Source organism: Cystoisospora suis (assembly GCF_002600585.1).
Source record: "Cystoisospora suis strain Wien I chromosome Unknown contig_1953, whole genome shotgun sequence".
Lineage (NCBI taxonomy): Eukaryota > Apicomplexa > Conoidasida > Eucoccidiorida > Sarcocystidae > Cystoisospora > Cystoisospora suis.
The window spans coordinates 1,812-23,194 of record NW_027154753.1 but is presented as its reverse complement, the minus strand read 5'-3'; the positions used below and the strand labels follow the sequence as shown (position 1 = coordinate 23,194).

The window sequence follows — 21,383 nt, the reverse complement described above, 5'->3', positions numbered from 1 at the left end:
TAGTTCTTCCTTTCTTCTTCTCCATAGTGAGGTTCTTTTCTTCTCCTGTCTTTGACCTACATCTCTTCTTTCTTCTCTTTCCTTCTCAAAGATTACGTCTATTTCTTCTCTGTCTTCTTCCTTTCTTTCCCCGTCGGGCTATCTTTCTTTCCCTTCTACAGCTGGTAGATTGAATCGATTCATCTATCAGCTAGTGTTGATCTGCCCTTCTCCTCGCTAACCTAAGACATCATCGAGAGTTCTTCATTTCTTTCTCTCGGTTTATCTATCTTTCTAGCTTTTCTTCTTTTCTTAATTTCTCGTGCCTACACACACTCTCATATCAGTAAGCCTAAGATCAAAGAAGAAGGACTTTCCTCCTCGCTCAATCTTCTTATATCTTTCGCCCTTCTTTAGCTCCTCTTCTTCTATGAAAAGAAGACGGAGACCTTTCTCTTTATCCGTTTCTTGTGCTGCATACTCTCTTTGTTTAGAATCGAGCAGGAGAACAGGAGAAGAAATCTCTCCTGTTCTTTTCCTTCGCAAAAAGTGCGAGCTTTTTCTTACCTTACATCTTTCTCCTTCATTCATCCGGATAGGGATCGCTTCAGCGACCTCATTCTGTCTATCTCTTCTCTAATATCTTTCTTCGCTTGACAGTGGGAGGGAAGAATCATCTCCAGCCACTCCGTCGTAGAAGGTTCCTCTCGGAGTTTCTCCTTCCCGTCCAGAAGAGATAGAGGAGATTTCTCAATCGATCTTTCTGTCTCCTTTTGCTCTCTTTCTTTCGTTGTCTACAGCAGAGATCTCTCTTCTTTTTCTTTCCCCTCTAGATAGACAAGAGCACAGAGAGCACTCGGAAATAGGAGGAGTGAAGAGAAGAAGAACCTTCATCCCTTTTCAAGAATCTACCGATCTATCTGTCCATCTTCTCTCTTCTTTCTTTCTTTCTTTTTTCCTTCCTTAGCAAATGAATTCTCAAGGAAAGAGAAACAATCCTTTTCCTTCTTCATCCGCATCTTCTCCTTCTCCCCATGAAGAGGAGGGACATGGCCCTATACCTTCTCATTCAAGAAGTGCTATGAATACTAGCTCTAAGACAAGCACAGCAACTCCCACTGCGACACCCCGCAACCAAAGGAATATTAACAGAAACCCTCAGACTTCTTCAAGAAAGTCGGCAACTCGAAAAGCTTCTACTCGAGGAGGAGGTCATCATCCTAAGAATTCTTCTCTCTCTTCTTCTTCTCCTACTCTAAAGAAAGCGGTGAGTTCGTCACCCAAGAAATCTTCTCCCTCTTCAGCAGCTCCATACGAGTCGTCGTCGTCCTCGTCATCTTCTTCCGATAGAAAGACAGATCGAGAAAGAGCAGGAAAGACCAGCCCAGGTGTAGATCAGAGTCAGAGAGGAAAGAGGTCTTCCTCTTCAAGTCGAGGTGGCGAGGAAGGAAAAGGAGACAAGTCAGGAGGGGGGGTTGATCGTAGTAGACAAGAAGAGATCTCTCGGGAAGCTTTCGTGGAGAAAGATAAAGAGAAGGACGTAGCTGAAAGAGGGGATAGAACAACTGCAAGAAGATTAGATAAAGAGGACAGTGGAGGAGAAGAAAGAAAAGAAAAAGGGGTTTCGATACGTGAAGAAGAAGAAGAAGAGGGGCAAGAGGGAGATTCAAAAGAGTTCTTCTCACCTTCCACTTCAGGAAAAGAATCAGCGGATCTTTCCCCTTCGATTGAAGGCGAAGCAGCAAAGGAGATTGGAGTTTCTTCTTCTTCACCATTTGAGAAAGAAAAGGAGCCACAAGGAGTTGTTCCTGTTGTAACAGACAGTGATGATAAGATAGAGAATATCCCATCACCAGGGGCCGGCGGTGTACATACACCTTGCCTTACAGTGCAGACAGTTGATGGTCCATCTTCGAAAGAAGCGGGAGCAGATCTAGAACAACCCGAGAAGAGTCGTTTTCAAGACCAGTCTTCTTTTCTTTCTCCTTCAGGTGAGAAAGATTGTTCAACCGTTTCTTTCCATCCAGAAGAAAAGGCTTCAGAAGGAGAAGGAGGTGGAGGAGGCGTCTTCTCTTCATTAGCTGTCGTCTCTCCCAGTCGAAGCGGGACTGTCCCTACATCGGGTGATGGCCCTTCCTCTGAAACGATAACGAAGACTTCCTCTGCTCCTCTTCTTCCTTCTTCATTCTCATTCGATATCGAAAACAAGAAAGAAGTCACAAGCCCTCATCGTTTATCTTCACCTCGAAGGAGAACCCTATCCAACATTCTCTACGATCCGTCATCCTCTTTCTCCCCTGTGAAAGAAACAATATTCCATTCCTCTCTTTCGCCCAAATCCCTAGAAGAAGAAGGAGAGAAAGGCCGCCATTATCTTTCTTCCTCTACAAGCTCCATCCTTCATTCTCCCCCTCATTGCTATACATATCCATCATCTCAGCATCAAGAGCATATCACGCTCTCTTCGATCCTCTCTTTCGCACCTCCACCAATTCCCCCGCCCTTCTTCACTCCTATCCCTTTAACGATGTCTATACAGCAGCAGCAGCATGACTTCCCTAGGGGAACAGGGGGAGGAGGTTTCTCAAATTCTCGTCGACCTCCCCCTTCTCCTACTTCTTCTTCTTCACAGTCACCTGCCTTCCCCCCTCAAGGTCCGAAGAGCCACATGCATGAAGCGCCGGATGAGAACAGAAGGAAACAACTCGAAGAGGGAGCAGGCATAGGAGGAGACCGCGAGCAGCAGCAGCAGCAACAAGGAGGAGGAGGAGCGGGCGGGCCCTCCACATCAGCCTCTTCTTCTCGTCATAGTAACTATTCTTCTTTCTTTGAAGGGGGGGGAGGCGGCAGTTCTGCCCTTCATCATAGTCCTCCTAATCACAACAAGTCCGAGCTTCTTACACGTAAAGCATCTCTCACGAATTCTCCTAACTACTCCGGATCAGGTGGATATACACCTGGACAGTCGGGGGGAGGGAGTGGGAATTTCATGTTCTCATCGTCTTCGGCATATTCATCGCTGGAAGCTCATCATCGTGCTCTTGGGAGTGTTGGATATGACGAATCGATCAGCTATAAATCTCATGCTAAAGCCGCTGGGGGAGAAGGAAGAAGTGGACACCAACAGAGGGGGAATACAGCAACAGCTCCAGGAGGAAGAGCATCATCCTATGAGAATATCTCAGGTGTATGTACATCTCGGGGTGTTCAGCAACAGACGATCGATAATACCTATAACAACACCCTTCATCAAGCGGGTGGTAGTAGCATTCTTTCTTCCCAACAGCAGTATTCTTCTTCTTCCTATTCAGCGACGACTCCAAGACAGCCGATCCCACAGGGACAACGAGGAGGAGGGGAAAGAGGTACAAGAGATTCATCGTATGGAGGCACAGCCACTTTGAGTCGACGAAGAGAAGAAGGCAAAGATGAAAAGAAGCTCGGGAGAGGAGCTATCGGTAACAGGAGTAGTCAGGGAGCAGGAGGAGGAAGAACAACTATGAGAGCTGTGGTGCTTATTCTTATAGGGGTATGTATAGGCTTAGCTATATGGCCTGTATTTGTATCGTTTCTAACGTTCCGTCTCTTAAGTCTGTTTCAAGAGTTAACAGGAGAAGGAGGAGATTACTATAGCCACCACAATCAAGATGAATACCAAGATGGATTTGACGATGAAGACGAAAGTCTCGATCCATCCTCGCCCAAGGCACCTCCTCCTTCATCGTATGACCGACAACTCATGAATCAAAGACGAAATCGTAGGTTCCACATCAAGAAACTCTCTCTCTCTTTTCTCTTATGCAAACTTTCTCTTTCTTCAGAACACTAAGACATCAACGTCCAAACAAGTGACTCGTTATAGAGACAGCATTCTTCACACTCCCTCCCAAGTAGTCGTGGGGTGTACATACACCTGGATGATTATGGTGTACATACAGGTGCCCACCTGTCACTTGTTCTTATTTCGATGACATTGATTCAGTGTTCTTTCGATTCTTTTGATCCCCCACCTTAAGCTATTGAAGGTGAAAGTCCGTCGTCTTCGCTTCAAATCCACCTTGCATTCTTCTTAATCTAGAATGACAGCGGTGTGTAACCCGAGGTGCCTTTTCTTCTTTTCTTCAGATACAGATCCGTCGCCTCATCAGCATCCCCCGAATCAGACAAAACGACCGGGGCCCGGAGAGAACACGTCGATGATACCTCCGCCTCCTCCTCCCACAGCTCCCCCTCTCACTTTTGCTGATCTAGCAGGTAAGAAGCTTTTCTTTCCTTCTCTCTTTCTTCAGACAAATTTTCCACTCTGAGCTTTGGTGCATGCGAAGCGTTCTTTTCAGAGATAGATCCATTGGGTAAGGTGTGAATTTATCTAATGTTGTAGGTAGAAAGTCGTTGGGGAGGAAGCTTTCTTGATGAGTGTCTTGATTGAAGGGAGAGAGGAGAACCACGAGGAGAGGCGAAAAGTCTAGGCTTGTTGGGCTGACGGCTTTCGTCTCCAGCAGAGAGAGAGCAGGAGAGGAGATTCATCGGCAGGTGTATGGGTAGTAGGTATCTTTTTTCTAGACGTCTTCTATATGGGAAGAGAGAAGAGAGAGAGATGTGTGATGTGGTAGTCTGCTGAAGCTGTTCAATAGAAGGTTAAGACATCTCCCATTTCCTCGCTGATAAGACATTTTCTCCGAGAGATCATCTGAGTCTTCAGGATTCATATATTCTCCCCATTCGACTTCAGTTCCAGAAAGATAAATCTTTGGAAGAGAAAGGAGATTAGGCAGAAGAGATCTCTCTAGATCTGAGAGAGAATGGCTTTTGTCTTCTTTTGAAACAGGTTGATCTGTTTTCGTATTGAGATGTCCGTCTGTTCTTTAAGCCTGCACGAAAAGTACATAAGCTGCTGGCATGAAGGGAAGATATCTTCCTGTGTACTACTACTCTTTGTTATATCCGTCAGGACTCTCTTTCCTCTCCGGTCTTCTCTTTCTTTCTTCTTCGTTTTCTACTCTTAATCAAACTCCTCCTCGGATGTTCCCTTCTTCCTCATCTTATATTCTTTTACACCTTCTAGTCATTTCTCGACGTGAAGATACGAGAAAGATTTCGTTTGTCTCTCTTCTGTGTAATCGTGTGTATATGAATATGTATGTACGAGTGTACGTATGTTTCTTCAGGTTTAACAGAAGCGAAGACAGAATTACAGGAAGTTGTCGAATTTCTTAAAGATCCATCAAAGTTCGAAAGACTCGGCGCTCGTCTGCCAAAGGGCGTTCTCCTTGTAGGACCTCCAGGCACAGGCAAAACAGCCCTAGCACGAGCTGTAGCTACAGGTAAACTGGAAAGAAATCCACTTAGGATGGTCTCTGATTGCTGTATCCTGTCTTTTGGTCTTGTCCTTTCTGCTGTGAATCATTTCGTCTCTCTCTTCATTTCCCTATCACCCTTGCTTTTCTCATCTCTTTTCTCGCGTGTCTATATCCACTTGAGTGATCTTCGGAGTGTATATACACCCGAGTTCAATTCATGGTCCTTCTCATTATCCATATCCTATGTGTATCATATCCACCGTATCCCTTTCGAATCTCTCTTAACATCATCCTCTTCCTCATGCTTTACTCAGTCATCCATCCATCTCCATAAAGCATTCTCCCTGTCATCTCTTTTCTTTCTTTTCTTTCCTGTCTCCTTCCTTTCTCTTTCTTTTCAGAGGCAGGTGTCCCTTACTTCTACGCCTCAGGATCTGAGTTCGTGGAGATCTACGTGGGCCAAGGAGCTCGCCGTGTCCGAGGGTTGTTTGCCTATGCCCGTCATCATTCTCCATGTATCGTCTTTCTTGATGAGTTAGATGCAGTTGGGGGGAGACGCCAAGCTTCTCTGGGGCCAGGAGCGGGAAATCGCGAGCACGACCAGACTCTGAATCAGCTCCTAGTCGAAATGGATGGATTTAATCAAACCAATCGCATTGTCGTCCTCGCCGCGACAAACCGTGTAGATACACTCGATCCTGCACTTCTCAGACCAGGTAAGAAGAAAAGAGAAAGCAGACCTGACCGGAGGGTTTATTGATTCTCTATATAGATATGTTTGTATGTATATATCTATATATATATGTACATACAAACACATACATTTGTGTATGTGTGTGTAGAGTGAGTATATGTAGTGAGAAGAGAGACAGTGAGAGTTGAGAGAGTGTATGCACCATGTGGACGTACATGCATGTAGAGAGAGTCAGAGAGGACGGATGTCTTATCGCTTTCCACCTGCAGGGGCGTAGACGGGTTGTCTTCTTGACGTGTGTGCTGTGTGTCTCTTCTCGGTCTCTACATGCGAAAGTTAACCTTGTGTATAGATGTACATGTAGGTGTGTATGTATGCGTGTATGTATTCATGTATGTGCGATGTACATACAGCCATTATCACTGTCACGTGTGATATTAGGGTATCTCTGTCACGCAGAGCTCCATGAGGAATCTTGCTTCAGAAAGAGCATATGAGGCTGGTCGTGTAGAACATTCTGATCATAGCTATGTAGGTATAAGAGAAAGCCTTTGCTTCATCTTTCATGTTGAAGTTTATGTCTAGTCCGAACGCGTATGTACACGTTATTTGTATACAGATTGAATCTGTTTTTTGTGTGGTGTCCCCTTGTATGTACATGTATGTATGAAAGTATGTTAGTTGCTAAGAAGAGAGACGTCCTCTTCTGTTTTCTTCTTGAAGACAAACCCGACGTTTAGCCAGCGACTCATGTGTCACACTGATGAGCTTATTGCACTCCACCCTGATCTAAATTCAGGTGTATGTACACCGCCTGGCGGTATAGGTATAAGTAGTCTTCACGCACACCTTCGCGTTGTATGTACACTCCTCCTGACTCTTGATAGATACGTGTGTGTACAAACGTGTAGACATCGAGTACAAGCTTTCATGAAAGCCTTCTCTTTCTTTCCTTTTTTCTAGTGTCTTTCTCGTAACTTTTCCTTTCTTTTGCTCTTCATGCATGCATGCGCTGCAGGTCGATTTGATCGAATCGTTCATGTCTCTCTACCTGACGTAGCAGCGCGGGAGCAGATTCTTCAGAAGTATTTACTTCGAGTCCCCGTGGTGCCTCAGTCTTCTATCTCAACCAGCGAAGCTAATCTAGGTGGTGAGAGTCTCCCATCTGAAGGGGGAAGCGGCGATAAACCTAAGGCTATTATGAAGAGCTCGTCCCTTTCTCAAGCAGAGAAAGGAGAAAGAAGCTCGTTAATTGAAAGGAAGTCCAGTGTCGAGAGTTCATCTCCTTTGGAGAAGAAGACGAGTTCGCAGGGAGAATTGATCAAGAAGAGACAAGAGAATGATAAGAAGGTGGAGAAGAACGCTGGAGAGCCGTCTTCTTCCTCTGTGAGTAGTGATAATAAGAAAGAGGCGAAGAAACAAGATGAAGAACTGAGTGGGCAGCAGTATCACAAGGCTTCATCTCCACAGAGAGGTAAAGGTGGAGATGAAGAGAAGAAGAGGGAAGGCGTGAAGCTTCCGAAGGAGACAGGGAAGGGCGGTCACCAGGGAGGGTTGATGAGTGAAGACAGAGAGACCGGAGATGGCGAGAAAAAAGAAGAAGAAATGAAGAAGAAGGAAAGTGCAAAAGTGTTAACGCCTATTCATAAAGAATTAGCGAAGAAGATTGCTAAGATCACCCCAGGCTTCTCAGGAGCAGAGCTTGAAAATCTCGTCAATGAAGCTGCTCTCCTAGCTGCTAGAGCAAGTATGGAATACCACTCTACATGCATACATATACATACGTATTCCTGCATCTATGCATGCCATATATATCTGGCTAGCATGTCTACACGTATATATGTTTCTAGGCATATGTTGAAGTTTTCTATATCTGTGGAAAGATATTCTCTTTCTCACTGATCCATTCCTTGATCGAATTTGCATTCTCTAGATTTTCCTCTTCCTCCTCCTCCTCATCGTCATATGGGATATCTGTGTTCGTCTTTCTCTCTTTCATTCATATTATACATTAATGTGGGCAGCATGTTTGCCTCTATCTCTAGACATCATTGTGCATTCTATACACATGTACAAGAATCTCTTTTCGTCTATCCTCTTCGTGTCTTTGATGGGTCCTTTTCATCTTGCTTTCTTCAACTTCATCCAACTGCAGGGAGGGACGTTCAGAATCCAGCTTGTCTCCCCTATGGTGTATATACACCTGAAACCCCTTCTTCACCCCTCCTCCTCCGTCCTCGCCTTTTTCTTGCTGTCGCTTGTTTACGTATTCTCTGTGTCGTCTTTGTGTTTCTTTTTTCTTTTTTAGATAAGGAGATTGTGACTCTTCATGAACTGCAAGAAGCTCGAGATAAAGTGACGATGGGTCCAGCAAGAAGATCGCGAGTTATGTCTGTCTGGCAAAAGCAGTTGACGGCTTACCATGAAGCAGGGCATGCAATCATTGCTTTTTACTTACAGCCGTATGCAGATCCTATACACAAGGCGACGATTGTCTCAAGAGGATCTGCTCTCGGATTTGTCGAGCAAGTGAGCCACCAGTCGTCCACCTCATCTCCTTTAGTTAGCTCCACTGATAAGTGTCTTTCCTTCTTTTCTATCTACTCGTGTTTTTCGTCTCTATGTATGAACATACTTGGAGGTATTTCATACAGGGACAGAGAGAGAGAGGGAGACAGAAAGAGATACAAAGGTCAACTGGTAGGAAGAGTGAGAGTGAAGGAGAGTTGATGCGTGTAGGCGTGTGTATGTTTGGTTAGAGATGGGCGTAGAGAGAGTTGAGATATAATACATTACGCTATTGTATTTCTTTGTCAATCCACTTCTTCGCCTCCTTCCTGAGAGAATAGAGAAGACGACAAAAGAAAACATCCAGACAGACAGATCGACAGTGTTTCTATCGCAGTCTTCTTCCTTTCCCTCCGTCTACCTCTTTCATTTCGATCTTTCTCTCTGCGCATGTCGGTGTGTTTCTTTCTTCTTTTGTTCAGGTTCCTTTAGAAGATCGGTATGGTCATGGTGTAGCCCAGCTGGAGGCTCGTCTATGCGTCTGTATGGGTGGGCGTGTAGCTGAGCGGCTTATATTCGGGAGAGACGCCCTAAGTAATGGAGCGAGTAGTGATATAGAGACAGCTACAAGGATGGCCTATGTCATGGTGACAGAGTGGGGGATGAGTGAGAAGTTAGGGCCTCTCAGCTACAAAGTTCATGGAAGAAGTCGAAGAGCTTTCATCAGTAGCGAAACTGCAAATCTCGTTGAAGAAGAAGTAAGTTAAAAAGAGAGAGAGAGAGAGAGGGGTATAGAGAGACGGAAAGACATCTTCAGAGAAAGATAGGACAACAGAAGAGAAAAGGTGTTTGCTTTCGGGAAGATAAATCGATGAGGAGTTAAGCGAAGATCTAGTTTTCTTTCTTGTTCTTCGCTTTCGGTGTCATGTCTTGCTTTCTCTTTTCTTTCATTCTCTTCAACTAAGACTATGCATGTGAAGTGTTGTGTGCTGTCGTAGCGGCATTTCCAACAAGAAGAATACGAGGCAGTCTCCTCAAAATGCTGAGCACTCTCGTTGAGTTAAGAGCTCTTTCTATTATTCGCATCTCTCCTATCTTCTCTTATACAATAGAAGAACTGTCTGCTAAAGATGCGTTCGTGTGATACTGAGAGCTCGTATGTGCTTCTATGGTGGGGAAGGATTAGCGAGTGTCGCGCTTGGACATACAACTATGTAGAATGTATATGTTTACATGGGTGTAGCTGTATATGCTGTGTATATGGGGAAAAGGCGAGAGAGCTTGTTCCTTCGCTCTTTCCTTTTCTTTCAACTGGATTGAGTCTCCTCGGATACGCATGCAGTGCAGAGGTCCTTGGAGGGGGAAAAGGCAGTGGGTTTTTTTCAGTGATTGCTGTGAGGATGTTTTAGTGGCTACTGTGGAGAGCATAGAGGACTTTTGTGAATCTGATCCAATGAAGGCAATCTTCACAATGTCGCTATGAAACTATACACCCTCATATCAGCATCAGGTGACACTCTGTATGTCGCTCTGTCTATATGTACATTTATACATTGGTAGGTATGTGGAGTATATGTAGAGAGAGATGGAGCGTATATATGTATACGTGTATATGTACGGATACCAATCTTGTGTACGCTGCATGCTCCGTAAAATCTACACGAATGTTTATGTATACATATGCAGTTACATGGACAAAAAGGGATTTCGTGCTAGTTGTTTCTTGGCGGTATGGTGGTCCTCCTTCTCCTGCACACCCGAGTGAATCCACAGGAGAAGTCAAAGAAAACTACTATGGGCAGTTTCTGTTCCTTTTTCTATTGAGAGACAACTCCAAGTGTAGATCGTCATGTAAGCGAGGGTGGCGTGTATCACTGCTTTAGTCCTCACACCGATGTTCATATGTCTAGATGTGCATGTGTGCATACCTATTTATATGTATATCAGAGCGAGATGAGTGTATACGATTCACGAGATATCTGTCATGGAAGCGGTTTGATGGACTATGTGGATGTGTGTGGTAATGTCTTGTTCTTACAGGTGAAGCAATTGGTCTTAACAGCAGAGAGAAAAGCAGAGAAGCTTCTTCGAAAACATCGACGGCAGTTGAAGGCAGTAGCGATGGAATTACTTGAACGAGAGACACTGTCAGGCGAAGAAATCTCAGACTTGTTAGACCCTTCCGGATCATACAGAAGAAAGATAGATAAACTCAGAGCTCGCATGCAACAAGGAGAACAGCCGAACTGGTTCCAGCGATTGGTTGTACGTGTAAAACGTGCATTTGACTGGATGTTTTTGCCAAAGGATCAAACAGAGCTAGCTGTAGAGACAGCGCTAGCCGAAGAAGAAGAACTAGAAAGCAAGAAGAAAACGGGGAGTAGTGGTAGTACCAATATAGGAAATGATAAGACGAACAATAGTGATGATAGCTCAACAAAGATGGAGCAGAGTGACAAGATCTCGGAGAAGACTGAGACACAAAAGCGAAATGACGGCGGTAGTGGTGGACGAGATGATTCTGACGGCAACAATAGCGGCGGTGCAGGGGGTAGGAGTGATGTCAGTAGAAGTATAGGAAGTGAGAGAGCCACGAGTAGTACTAGTAGTAAGATACCTTCCAAGGATAAGAAAGAGAGTTCGGACAGGCAGAAGGATGAAAGGAGAAATGTGAATAAAGCAGAGACAAAAAAAGAAGAGCCCTACGGAGGAAGGACAAGTGGCAACAGAGACGGGAAGAGTGTAGAAAACATGACATCTAGTTCTGATCGAGTAGCTAGCGAAGACGGAAAACAGCCAAGATGCGATGGACAGGGTAGTCCTAGAAAGAATGCCGATGGGTCCGCATCACGGGATGATACATGTGGTCCTTCTAGGGACCATAGTGAAGCACAAGAGGACTTGAGAGATCTTATACTCGGATCAGAAGACGATGTTGACTCGCATAGTTACTTAGTGAATGACGAAGAAGATCCCCATCACAGTTCGCATGGCATGATGATCGGGGATGTCTTCATTCCTGTTCATAGAGAATCTGGTGAGAGTGTAGAACCTCCGCGCTATGCAACTCTAGCACGACATGCTGACAACGAACGGCGAAAGTTCGAGGATTTATTGAATTCTCGTAGCTTAGAAAGTCAGCGAGATGTGGGCTATCCATCATGGGGGGAAGAAGAGCACGGAGAAACAAGATCTTCATTGATGCATGAAACCAGGCAGAAGGTGAGGCCTCATGATAATTCAGGTGTATCTACACTCGAAGAAGACAGCGTCAATAGTCATGGAACGGATCCGAAGAGAAGTGTCCAGGACAACGACGCATCCACAGAAACAACGGATGTGGGAAGTGAAATTCTATCAAGTAGCGATCCAAAAACGACTTTGAAGAAAACCAGTTCTCAGTGTGAAACAAGAAAGAACCCTCCTGAAGTGATGAAGCAGGTTGGCCAATCCGGCAGCAAAGGTGATGCTCGTAAACGTGTACAACGACAGTGGCAGCTAACGCCTTGGGGCATGGGACTAGTGACCGTAACAAGAGATACCGAATAGGAAATTGTGCAAGTCTATTTCGTGATCGACTAAAAGCGAAACTGGTATGCATGCAGTTGAAGAGGAAGATTAGTAGGAGTATGTGAAGAAAGGGAAGGGGAAGCAAGTTTGTTGAGAGGCTCCTTCATGTTCTCGTGATCATCATCCCGGTCGGGGTGTGGCGTACGCGGCAGCGTGGCCGCGTACACGGTACGTTTGTGTCTGCTAGTGTGATGATTCCGTGGAGGAGCGAAACTTGGAGCTTACGAAACATGTGTCCGCTTTTTTTTCTTTCTGAGCCCGTAGGACCAGGGTCAATGTGTTGTAGACCGGGTGGTGAATCAGTCCGGGGTACTCCTTGACAGTGGATGCATGCATGTGAGGGAGTCTGTATGAGTATCGTATGGCCCAGACTGTACACTTATACTAAGCCGGCTGTGATGTGGGTGCAGTGTGTGCCTGTTTTTGGTCCGGGAGGGGATTCTCTTTTCGTTTTTTTTCAAAAGATTGCCTATGTGTGTGTGCTTACCCTCTTATTAGAAAGTGCATGAAGCTGGGAATCTCTCAGGTATTCTTCGTGCATTGGTGGATTGGGCGGCGGGTTCTTGTTGCCGTACGCTTGCCCCAGAGCGCGGGAGTGAGTCGCTCCTTCTTGTATGAGTAGTAGGCCAAGTTCTGCAGATGTTGAGATGATGTGGGTTTGTCTGAGTCCTCTTTATTGCAGACATTCTGGATATTCACCCCAGGTAACAAACAATGCTGCACGTGAGCATTTCTCACGTGAAGGCTCCAAGGTGAAATGCAATGGTTTCTTGTCTGCGGCTTCGTGCACATGACTCTCCTGTAAGTGCGTGAAAAAAAGAACAACACGTAACAGCTACGTTAAATTCTTGAATTAAGAAGGGCGTAGCTGCTCGTGAAACCGAGGAATGGACGTTTGCAGGCGTTTTCAGAGTACGAGCACCGACAGGATAAGGAAAGGAAGGCAAGTAGGATGAAAAGGGAAGTGACTCAGCGCCTCGACCGGTAGTGTGAGAGTTCCAGGTGTAGATAGCAACATCGACGGGAGTGCATTATCTAGATGTGCTCGACCACGTTTCCTGTACTCCTAGGCAGCCAACTGAATCTAGTATCCAGCTCACTTCATGGAAATTCAAATAGTTTTTTCTGATTCTCAGTTTCCCCTGAAGCTGGTGCAGAAGTCACGCCAACCGGTCCACTGAATCGAAGCGTGCATTTCATGTGATAGCAGGAAGTGTATCGTAGCTTCATTTACTCAGATTGCGGACACCACATAGTAGGGAAGTTAGGTAGACGGAAAAACGTCGGAAACGAAAAGAAGTCCTTCGGAAAGAAATCGAGAACACCCGGACCACCGCTTACAAACATACTTAGAATGTGCCCGGGGTCCCTCTCGGACAACAGTGTTATGACCAAATCTGAGGGCAATAGTCGGGCTGGCTCTAATGAGTATTGCCGGGCAATACTTTCTTAGGACTCCAGGTTGTTTCTCGCTGATTACTACAAGAAAAATGCACTACACACACACATGTAGACGTTACGAGCAGATGCCACGAATGTTCGATTCGTGGAGCAAAAAAACAATTTTCTTCTTGCCAAAAACCTTTAGGCAAGAGAGAGGCAAGCTGATTACTTAGATCCACTGGGGGTCGGCTGTTCCTTTCCTTACGAGCTCGCATGTGAAATGCAAGCTTGACAAAACATATTGCCGGGAAGGTGTCTAGCTCATTCTCTGTTATGTCCCCTTCGGGTAAACTCAGACTCTCGGATCACTCCCAACCTAGGCTAGGAAAGACAGCAGCGTTAGACCGACCAAAAAGAAAGCCGCAGGGCAGACAAACGAAGATGCCGCAGATTCTTGAGTGGAAGTCGTGGTGGGGGTGCTGGTCTCGGTCACTTCCTTTACAGCCGTGACGGCCTCCCTTTCCTTAAGCACGGGCTCTGCTGGAATCACTATTTTCACTTGACATTCTACGGGTGTTGCTTGGGCAACATGGGCATCCTCATCATGATCTTCTTCAGCTGACGTAGGGGCCGGCGGTGGAACAACACACTTGTAACACACAGAAGTCGAAGTAGTTGGAAGCTTGGTAACAGTGAAAGTATACTCTTTTCGAGGTGACTCTTGAGACGCACCGGATTCGTGTGACTTTACCTCAAGGGTTGCATCGACCTCAAGTGTGGATAACTGCACTGGCTCACCGCAGGTATCATCAACAACCTTGAAAGCGGAAGAAGGTTTCGACGGCAACAGATAGGAGCTTTCTGGGCATACAAATGTCAGTGGAGATTCACTTGAGGCCGTAAGCGTAAGCGGAGTTCCACTGGTGCATACGTTTGTAGATGTGGGTGTGTGTTTTTCGTGTTCTTCGTTCGAGGCGAACACTGTGGGGAACAAAAACAAAGTGACGACGAGCGACACAGCGGCGCACGGCCCCATAGTAGTTGTGGCCTTCATGATGAGCCGATTCTCGGTTGAAAAAGGGGACTGCTCGAAACAAAAAGAAAACAAAAAAGATAACCCCCAAGTTTACCAAGCTGAAAGAAAAACTTGAACCAAAAAACGCGTGTCAAGAAATACCAACTGATATCGCTGACAAAATACGTGAGGTTCTTTTCCGTCGGGACAGCGAAGGCAGGCAGAGAATTTAACCCCTGCACGGGAGAGTCGTGCCCTGCGGTCTCCTGCCCGGTCGGTTGTTTACGCCCCCGCTGGGGTGATGGTGGGCAAGGAGGAAAGAAATAGGCCCAGCACCATTTCAACCACGCCTCGTGGTTGAAGATAGACTAGAATACTTGCTCATTGATTTTGTGCTTGTGAGACGGTGCACTACTGCAGCTTCAAGATCGAATCTGCCCCGCGACTCTGAAACAGAAATTCTGCTGTGGACCTGACAAAAATCACTCCCACACGACTCCATCTTTTTGCGTTTGTGGCTGAAGGACAACGCTTGAAGTGCTTCAAGACGAGTGGGCTGAGTGAGGGGGGACTGCCCTACGGGAAGCGTACGAATGATTCAGGGCAGTGCGTTTTTCTACTCATGGGGTCTTCAGAGCCCCGTTAGGGCACTCCGGACACTGGCCGGCGCCCGGAAAGGCGGCTACTGTAATAGGTTGGCGGCTGCATGGATCTTGCATCGCGCGAATTCCTATGTAACAACGCGGTTTAGAAGTACTTTTCTGGGGTCCTTACAGTGTAGAATCCAATTCGTCGCAAGAACAAGTTTCACCTCACTCGTAACCAGATGAAGACTTGGGACGCGGCACAGAAACTAGCAGTTTCTGCTTGCCTCTCTGCCCCGATCGGTTCAGGTTTCCCGCGCTATCCTGCTGATCTTTTTCCCGTCCCTCAAGCCGATGAGGCCCGGCATGTGCAACCGGACAGCATCACCGAGCCGCGTTTTCTAAAAGAGAGCCTGAACTTCCCTGTACTGAAACAACCCCTGCATCAGACCAAACTGTCGGGGCTCCCCTCTTTACTAAGACTCCGCTCTGCTTTTGCGGAGCTTGACGTGCCTTCGTAGTATCCTTCTGGGGCCGGGCCATGGTTGAAGAGCGTAAGAGATGTGCCTCTCGAGATGCCAGCTGAGTGCGGCTTTGCTCAGGAACTGTGCCATCTGCACTGCCAGCAAAAGCGTAGAAACAAACTCGGGTGACTCTGCCATGTGCTGACGGTGCCCTCCCCCTGACTGGTGAAGACAAACCGGGCTCACTTCATCAACGTGCACGAGAAAAGCACTGGTGAAACAACTCTACTCATTGTGTAGCGAAGCCTCGGAGACGCATTTCAATCACCGCACTCTTAAGTGAGCTCACACTTTCTCGTTTGCAGCTTGACATCAAAAAGCGCGGCAAGTTTCTGCATACCCCGTCCTCGTCGCTGACTAAGTAAGCCCTGAGCGGAAAGGGGAAAACTGAATAGAATTCGTGCCACTCCCGCCGGGCCTACTTGTCCCGGCGGGAGTGGCAACCTGGTGGAAGGGTGGTAATCACGGGTCACATTCCGATTCACACGGAGGTACATTCCCTTGCTGTGAAGAGAGTACGCCTCTCCTCCGATGCAAAGCGGTAGTACTGCGACCTGTAGGAAATGCGACATGGAACCAAGATATAGTGTCAACAGCGCGCCTAAGTTGGCATCTCGTGAAACAGGTGACAGCTCAACGTCGCAGCAGATGCAGACTGTTTCGCTATCACGTGCTGCCGCAGTGTTACTCCACACACGAGATGTTACATGGTTGCCACTGACTCCCACACAATCGCTCGTGCCCATGAGGCACAGATCGACTGACGCTCCTGCAAAATTTCAGATTCGTGTCAAGACCCAGACGAGAACCACTGAATGGGCTGTCACGCTATTCTCAGATTCCAATTTCGGTCAATTCCGTGCACCGTTTCCTGGCAAGTCACCGCTCGGGGCTGCCTGTGAACCGAGACCGCACAAATTGCAGTAGATGAGTGCAAGCCGCTCGAAGACCCGAAGGGTGACAGTTATCTATCTGCTCGACAGGACCATCACTCCCTATCGGCTGCTGCAGTATTACATGTCCCCACAACTCATTCTCCTTGCAGCGGAGTTCGGGCACATGGAGTGTCCAATCACCCCTTGAACTTCTCGGAAGTGCGAGGAACCCGAGTAGTAGACCGGACCCCAAGCCTTGGTGTTCGTGCATGGAAGAAAAAGCGACTGGGAACAGGAAACACCGGGAGGTAGCCTCCGGCGCCTTTGCTTCTGTGCAACAGCAGCTCTGTCGCACCTTCCTACCGCAACTCCTAGCCTTGATTCCATCCCACATTATCAAACGAGCCAGCCGCTTTGTTCTCCGTGAGGACCGCTTTCCCTCAATGAGACCTTTCTTTTCTCGAAACGGACCCCTGGACATATTGTCAGCATGTAGCCCGCTAAGTAAACTCGCTGCAAGATGCTTGAATCAACCTAGCTGAGATCGGTGGTGGCAGGTTGCAGGCGCCGACTTGTCAGAGAGGGGTTCCGTGTGTTCTCTCAGCCACGGTAAATTGTTGACTCCGACTGTAGCGGCCAGTCGCCCGTTCTGTAAGTGTCAAATCACAAGGTTCCCAGGACTGAGACTTCCGCTTCACGCCCACACCCAAGTCGTCGCGGTACCAAGTGAGAGGCACAGTGCCCCTGAGGACACAAGAATACTTGAATAGAGGGCGGAAGATGACGCTGCGGATGTAAATGAGGCTGGCGGCGCTGGAGTGGATGAAGCCGGTGCCTGCTGTGCCGGGACTGCAATCTTCACTCGGCACTCTTTCCTCGCTGCGGGCCCGTCTTCATCTGCTCGGCTAAGTCTCTGCGCGGAAGGGCCAGGGTGAGCCGGGTCAGGGGGAGCGGGGCTTGGCGTAGGGCTCCCGGGAGCTGGTATCTGACAGATATAGTAGAGAATCGTGTTCACAGAGGGGAGTTTTGTCACCTGGAACGTGTACTTCAAAAGTTGACCAGTCTCTCTTTTTCCTGCAGCGGAAGACAACGTCGCCGCGATGCCAAGGTTGAAAAGCAGAGTTTCCGTTGGACAGGCTGCCTCCGTGCAAGCTGTGGGAGCGGCGGTTTCCATGGCGCCGTCCGGCTTCAATGTGGAGCCTGAAGGACAGCTGAAAGTAAGAGGGTCATTGAGCATCGCGTTCAACGTGACCTCCGGCAGCTCCGCGGTGCAGGCGGTCGGGTCTTTACCCGAGAGTCCCGGGTCCGCAAGAACCCAAATGCCCGGGAAACGGAAGTTTCGCGTGGCACCAGTCAGTGCGGCACCCAGACACAAGGGGGCGAGCAGGCCCGTCGTTCGACAGCGCATCCTCTGGTGCGTAGATAAAAAAAGTAACCCCACTGGAGAGCTTTGTGAGTTTACTCCTCTTCAGTTGCGAGACAAGAAGGAAAACTTCTTGGTCTGTCCACAGTGGACAACCCGTTGAGATACAGTAGTATTTCGGGTCAGATTGAGCCCGCCACTCTGCTTTGGTCTTTGCCGCTGGTGGCCTGGAGGCGAGACCATGCAACACCACAGGAGACACACTGCGCCCCGAAATCAGTACGCTCACTACCACTGCCGACTGGGCAGCCACGCTGTCACACGACCCACACCGGCGGCACCCCCAAAGTGGCCGAACTCGGTAAGCACGCTCTACGGGGGATGGAATCGCTGCCATGGAAGGATGCTGGTGGTTGGCAGAGTTCGATGGCTGAGTGATTGTCTTCTTGTCCCACCCGCAGTCGAGAACCAGGGGTGGCGTATCGGAGGGCGTACGAGAAAGCGGTAATCACCTGCCGTAAGCGACCTGGCCTCCCAACAACCGGAAGACAGTGAGCTACATGGACTGATGCAGAAAATATCTTGGTGTCCTCGAATGACTGCCCAGGTATTTGTATCTTTCCACCGGGGACGTGAGTACAGTCTCCTGCAACAGACACCGTACTAGACGGCTTGTGAACCGAGGCTCAGTCGCACGGAGAGCGCACACCCGTTTGTCAGCTGGTGGAGCTGTCGCGAGTCGCACTGAGATAAGCCTCCAGTCCAATCTGACCCGTTTCTCCAGCTCGGTGCGCCATATTTTTCGCGTCACGGAGTTGTCTGGTACAAAAAGTGTTGCCTCTCACTGTTCGACAACACCTCAAGGGCTTTTTCCAAAATCACTCGGAGTAGTCTCGTCCGAGAATCAGCCGAAGCCACGACACGAGAAGATATCGGAGCCGTATTGCATACTTACCCTGCGATCTCCAAACCATACTTCCCTATGTTCCTCGTATGAATTTCAGTTTCCGACGAGTCTCTGAAGACCTGGTCTTCAGCCGTGTTGTCGTGCTCCCTCTTACGGCCATTACTTTGTCCGCCACGCAAGGTACTTGGACTATTTGTGAGGGCGCGGAGACTCCCTTACAAACTACTGAGTTGCTAGATTGAACTTCGACGTTCTGGCGCAGCACAGAAAGACGATGATGTGTGCAATCACACGCTGGCTCGGTAGTTACCCGGGTCGAGTTGATTAGCCTTCAGTTGTCAAAACAACAGATTTGCATCAGCGGACACAATCGACCGAGCTAAGCTGAGTAGTAGTGGTGCGGGGCGTTGGTCCGGATGAGAAGGTGCAGGCAGATTTCACTCAACAAAAAAGTGTCCCAGGTGCAAGTGGGTTTTATCAAATCCGGTGACGCGTAAAACACAAGTAACCGGTCGGCCGATACACTTGGGATTCAACCCTGAGTCCGTGAAAAGTAGACAGGAGTCAACTGGAGAGAGTCCAGCTTGTTAAGCTGGAAGACTGACGGAGGTCACCGTCACCCGCCACGAATGGGGCTGAGACCTAGCAGGTCTGGCCGGGGTCACGAAGGAACCAGCATCTCTAGCGACAGCTAAATAAGTGCTTGATGTCTGGCCGCAGTCCGATACTAGCTACCAGGTGTGGCCAGAGTTAGTTGCTTGAGAAAAAGAGAAGACCAATGAAGAAAAGAAGTATGGAAGGAAGAAGAGTCACTGCTGAAACGAAGAGTGTCAATGACTACTGATCTGTAGTAGTGCGACGAGAACAGAGCGAATCAACTATGTTGGGTGCTAGTGGCTGCGTACGTAAGGGCGTAGCAGAGCATCGCCTTGGGGGCGGGTATATCAAAGAAACAAGAAATAACGAACTACCAGCTCGACGAGAGTGGAACTGCTGACCAGCTAAATCGGGTGGAGGCTACTAGACAGGAGAGCTGACCATTCGCCCTGTCGCTAGGACGAAGGGATTTTGCGCCTCCTGTTCAGTTTTTTCTCCGGGGCTGCGGGACGGCAGCATCGTTGTAGTCGGCCCCCCCATGTTGGTAAACTTCGAGCTTAGACGACGAGGCCTAACTGAAGCTGCCGGTACGGAAGCCAGGCTTGTATGCAGACCGGAGAGGGGCAGTCCGGGTCCTTCTCTTTAATCTGGTTGACATCTCGGTCTGCTTCTGTCACCACCAACCATTCCCGCGACGCCCCTGACACTGTGCACCAAGCGGAGGGGCCTTGTGAGACATACGTCGTGCGAACGCCTTGAACGTATCCCGCCTTCTGGTCCATTCACTTCTTGCGAGACCTCATAACCGGACAGGTCCAAGTTCGCTAAGGCTTCACCGAGCCTTCCACGTCTGGCTGCACTTTCTCGGTATGTCATAACATCATAGAGACCAGCAATGCACGAACTCGTTTCGTTCTCGTCGCTGCCTAAGCACGGAATTACTCTGAGAACGGAGAGTAATTCCGTGCTACGTGAATCCGGTCAGCCTGTCCCGGTTGGTGAGTGTATCCGGGGCGGTGACAGCTGCAGGTCACTTTAGTCTACTCGGGAGGGACCGGAAGTCCACTTGGTGCCGTGAAGAGGTGCAAGCTTTTTCGCGAGGCAATGAGATGCAGCTCGGACCTGTAGGGAGGGCATTATGCTAACGGCTCTGCACGTAGATCTCTGCCCCCAAAAGCTCTTACCAGAGAAATCAAGTGAACGCCGTCAAGGTAGTCGCAGCCTGACACTCGCCATGGCAGTGTGTACTGCCGCACTATTCTTCCAGAGATGAAAGGTTACTTGTTTGCCTTTGATGGCGCACATCCACCAGTACCATGAAGTGTACCTTCCGAGATCGAGCGGTGCTACGGGGCACCTGTACGACTTCAGATTCAAATGTGTAGACATCAAACAAGACGCAACTCACTCGAAAGGGTTGCTAGGCTCCTTAGACTCCAACGTTTTCACGCAGCCGTAGTCGATGATCGAGGTTGAACCAGGACACGAAAGGGTGCAGCCATACACCCCGTCAACAGGACCATCGCTCCCTCTCGGTTGTGGACGTCGCGCAAGCTACCTCCAAGACAACCTCAGTACAGCGGAGTTCGGGATTTGGGCCTGCCTCGCAAAACCGTTACATACCAGAATCTGCTCCAGCTTTCAGTAGTACACGGACCGTAAGCCTCGGTCGCTGCGCTTGGGAGAAAAGACAGCTGGGAAGAAACGCCGGAAAAAGCCTTCTTTGTATATGCTCATGTGGAAGCCAAGCTTGGTAGCACTTCTGGAGCGCGGCTCATAGCCTTGTTCTAAACGAGTACGATTGGAGCCAAGGTAATCCCTTTGCTTAAGTGAGGGTAGCCCCCCGGTAGCCAGGCGACTTTAGCTCGTAGTTCCCTCAGAAGAGATACTCAACATAGGTCTATATGACGCATAAAACCCGCTGACGAGTAGAGTGCTCAACTTAAATCTCTACATCACTGCAGATTCAAAACGACCGCACCGAGAGACTGAGTGAAAGATAGAGCGCTCCTATGGAAGTGAGAATGCTTGACGAGAGACCGGATGAGGCCGATGACGTTCGAGTGGACGAGGACGAAGGTGCT

The 21,383-nt window shown here is 48.3% G+C and overlaps 4 protein-coding genes across 4 annotated transcripts in view; 1 reads left to right on the top strand and 3 right to left on the bottom strand.

Annotated features, from left to right (window-relative positions):
• CSUI_004249 (membrane protein 1) overlaps positions 1 to 12,891 on the top strand; it is a 13,146-nt gene extending 255 nt beyond the window's left edge. The window contains exons 1-8 of the mRNA XM_068064442.1: positions 1 to 3,737; positions 4,105 to 4,233; positions 5,148 to 5,303; positions 5,681 to 5,995; positions 6,992 to 7,720; positions 8,282 to 8,502; positions 8,964 to 9,239; positions 10,522 to 12,891. The exon at positions 1 to 3,737 is cut by the window's left edge and continues 255 nt beyond it. Coding sequence (XP_067923584.1) covers positions 950 to 3,737; positions 4,105 to 4,233; positions 5,148 to 5,303; positions 5,681 to 5,995; positions 6,992 to 7,720; positions 8,282 to 8,502; positions 8,964 to 9,239; positions 10,522 to 12,030 — 6,123 coding nt within the window. The 5' untranslated portion in view covers positions 1 to 949 and the 3' untranslated portion in view covers positions 12,031 to 12,891. The remainder of the gene's footprint in view (positions 3,738 to 4,104; positions 4,234 to 5,147; positions 5,304 to 5,680; positions 5,996 to 6,991; positions 7,721 to 8,281; positions 8,503 to 8,963; positions 9,240 to 10,521) is intronic.
• Positions 12,892 to 13,403: 512 nt separating this feature from the next.
• Positions 13,404 to 14,638, bottom strand: CSUI_004248 (sag-related sequence srs26i). Its single transcript, XM_068064441.1, has one exon. It carries the CDS (start codon positions 14,486 to 14,488, stop codon positions 13,811 to 13,813), a length of 678 nt encoding a protein of 225 aa, XP_067923583.1. The 5' UTR covers positions 14,489 to 14,638; the 3' UTR covers positions 13,404 to 13,810.
• Positions 14,639 to 16,360: 1,722 nt separating this feature from the next.
• Positions 16,361 to 18,056, bottom strand: CSUI_004247 (uncharacterized protein). Its single transcript, XM_068064440.1, has one exon. The coding sequence runs from the start codon at positions 17,838 to 17,840 to the stop codon at positions 17,127 to 17,129; it is 714 nt and encodes a 237-aa protein (XP_067923582.1). The 5' UTR covers positions 17,841 to 18,056; the 3' UTR covers positions 16,361 to 17,126.
• A 2,520-nt stretch (positions 18,057 to 20,576) lies between these two features.
• CSUI_004246 (sag-related sequence srs26j) overlaps positions 20,577 to 21,383 on the bottom strand; it is a 1,566-nt gene continuing 759 nt past the window's right edge. Inside the window, exon 1 of the mRNA XM_068064439.1 lies at positions 20,577 to 21,383. This exon is cut by the window's right edge and continues 759 nt beyond it. Coding sequence (XP_067923581.1) covers positions 21,310 to 21,383 — 74 coding nt within the window. The 3' untranslated portion in view covers positions 20,577 to 21,309.

Excerpts from the sequence above, each read along its gene's own strand:
- CSUI_004247 (XM_068064440.1), bottom strand. The coding sequence starts at position 17,840 with ATGCGCTGTCGAACGACGGGCCTGCTCGCCCCCTTGTGTCTGGGTGCC.
- CSUI_004248 (XM_068064441.1), bottom strand. The coding sequence starts at position 14,488 with ATGAAGGCCACAACTACTATGGGGCCGTGCGCCGCTGTGTCGCTCGTC.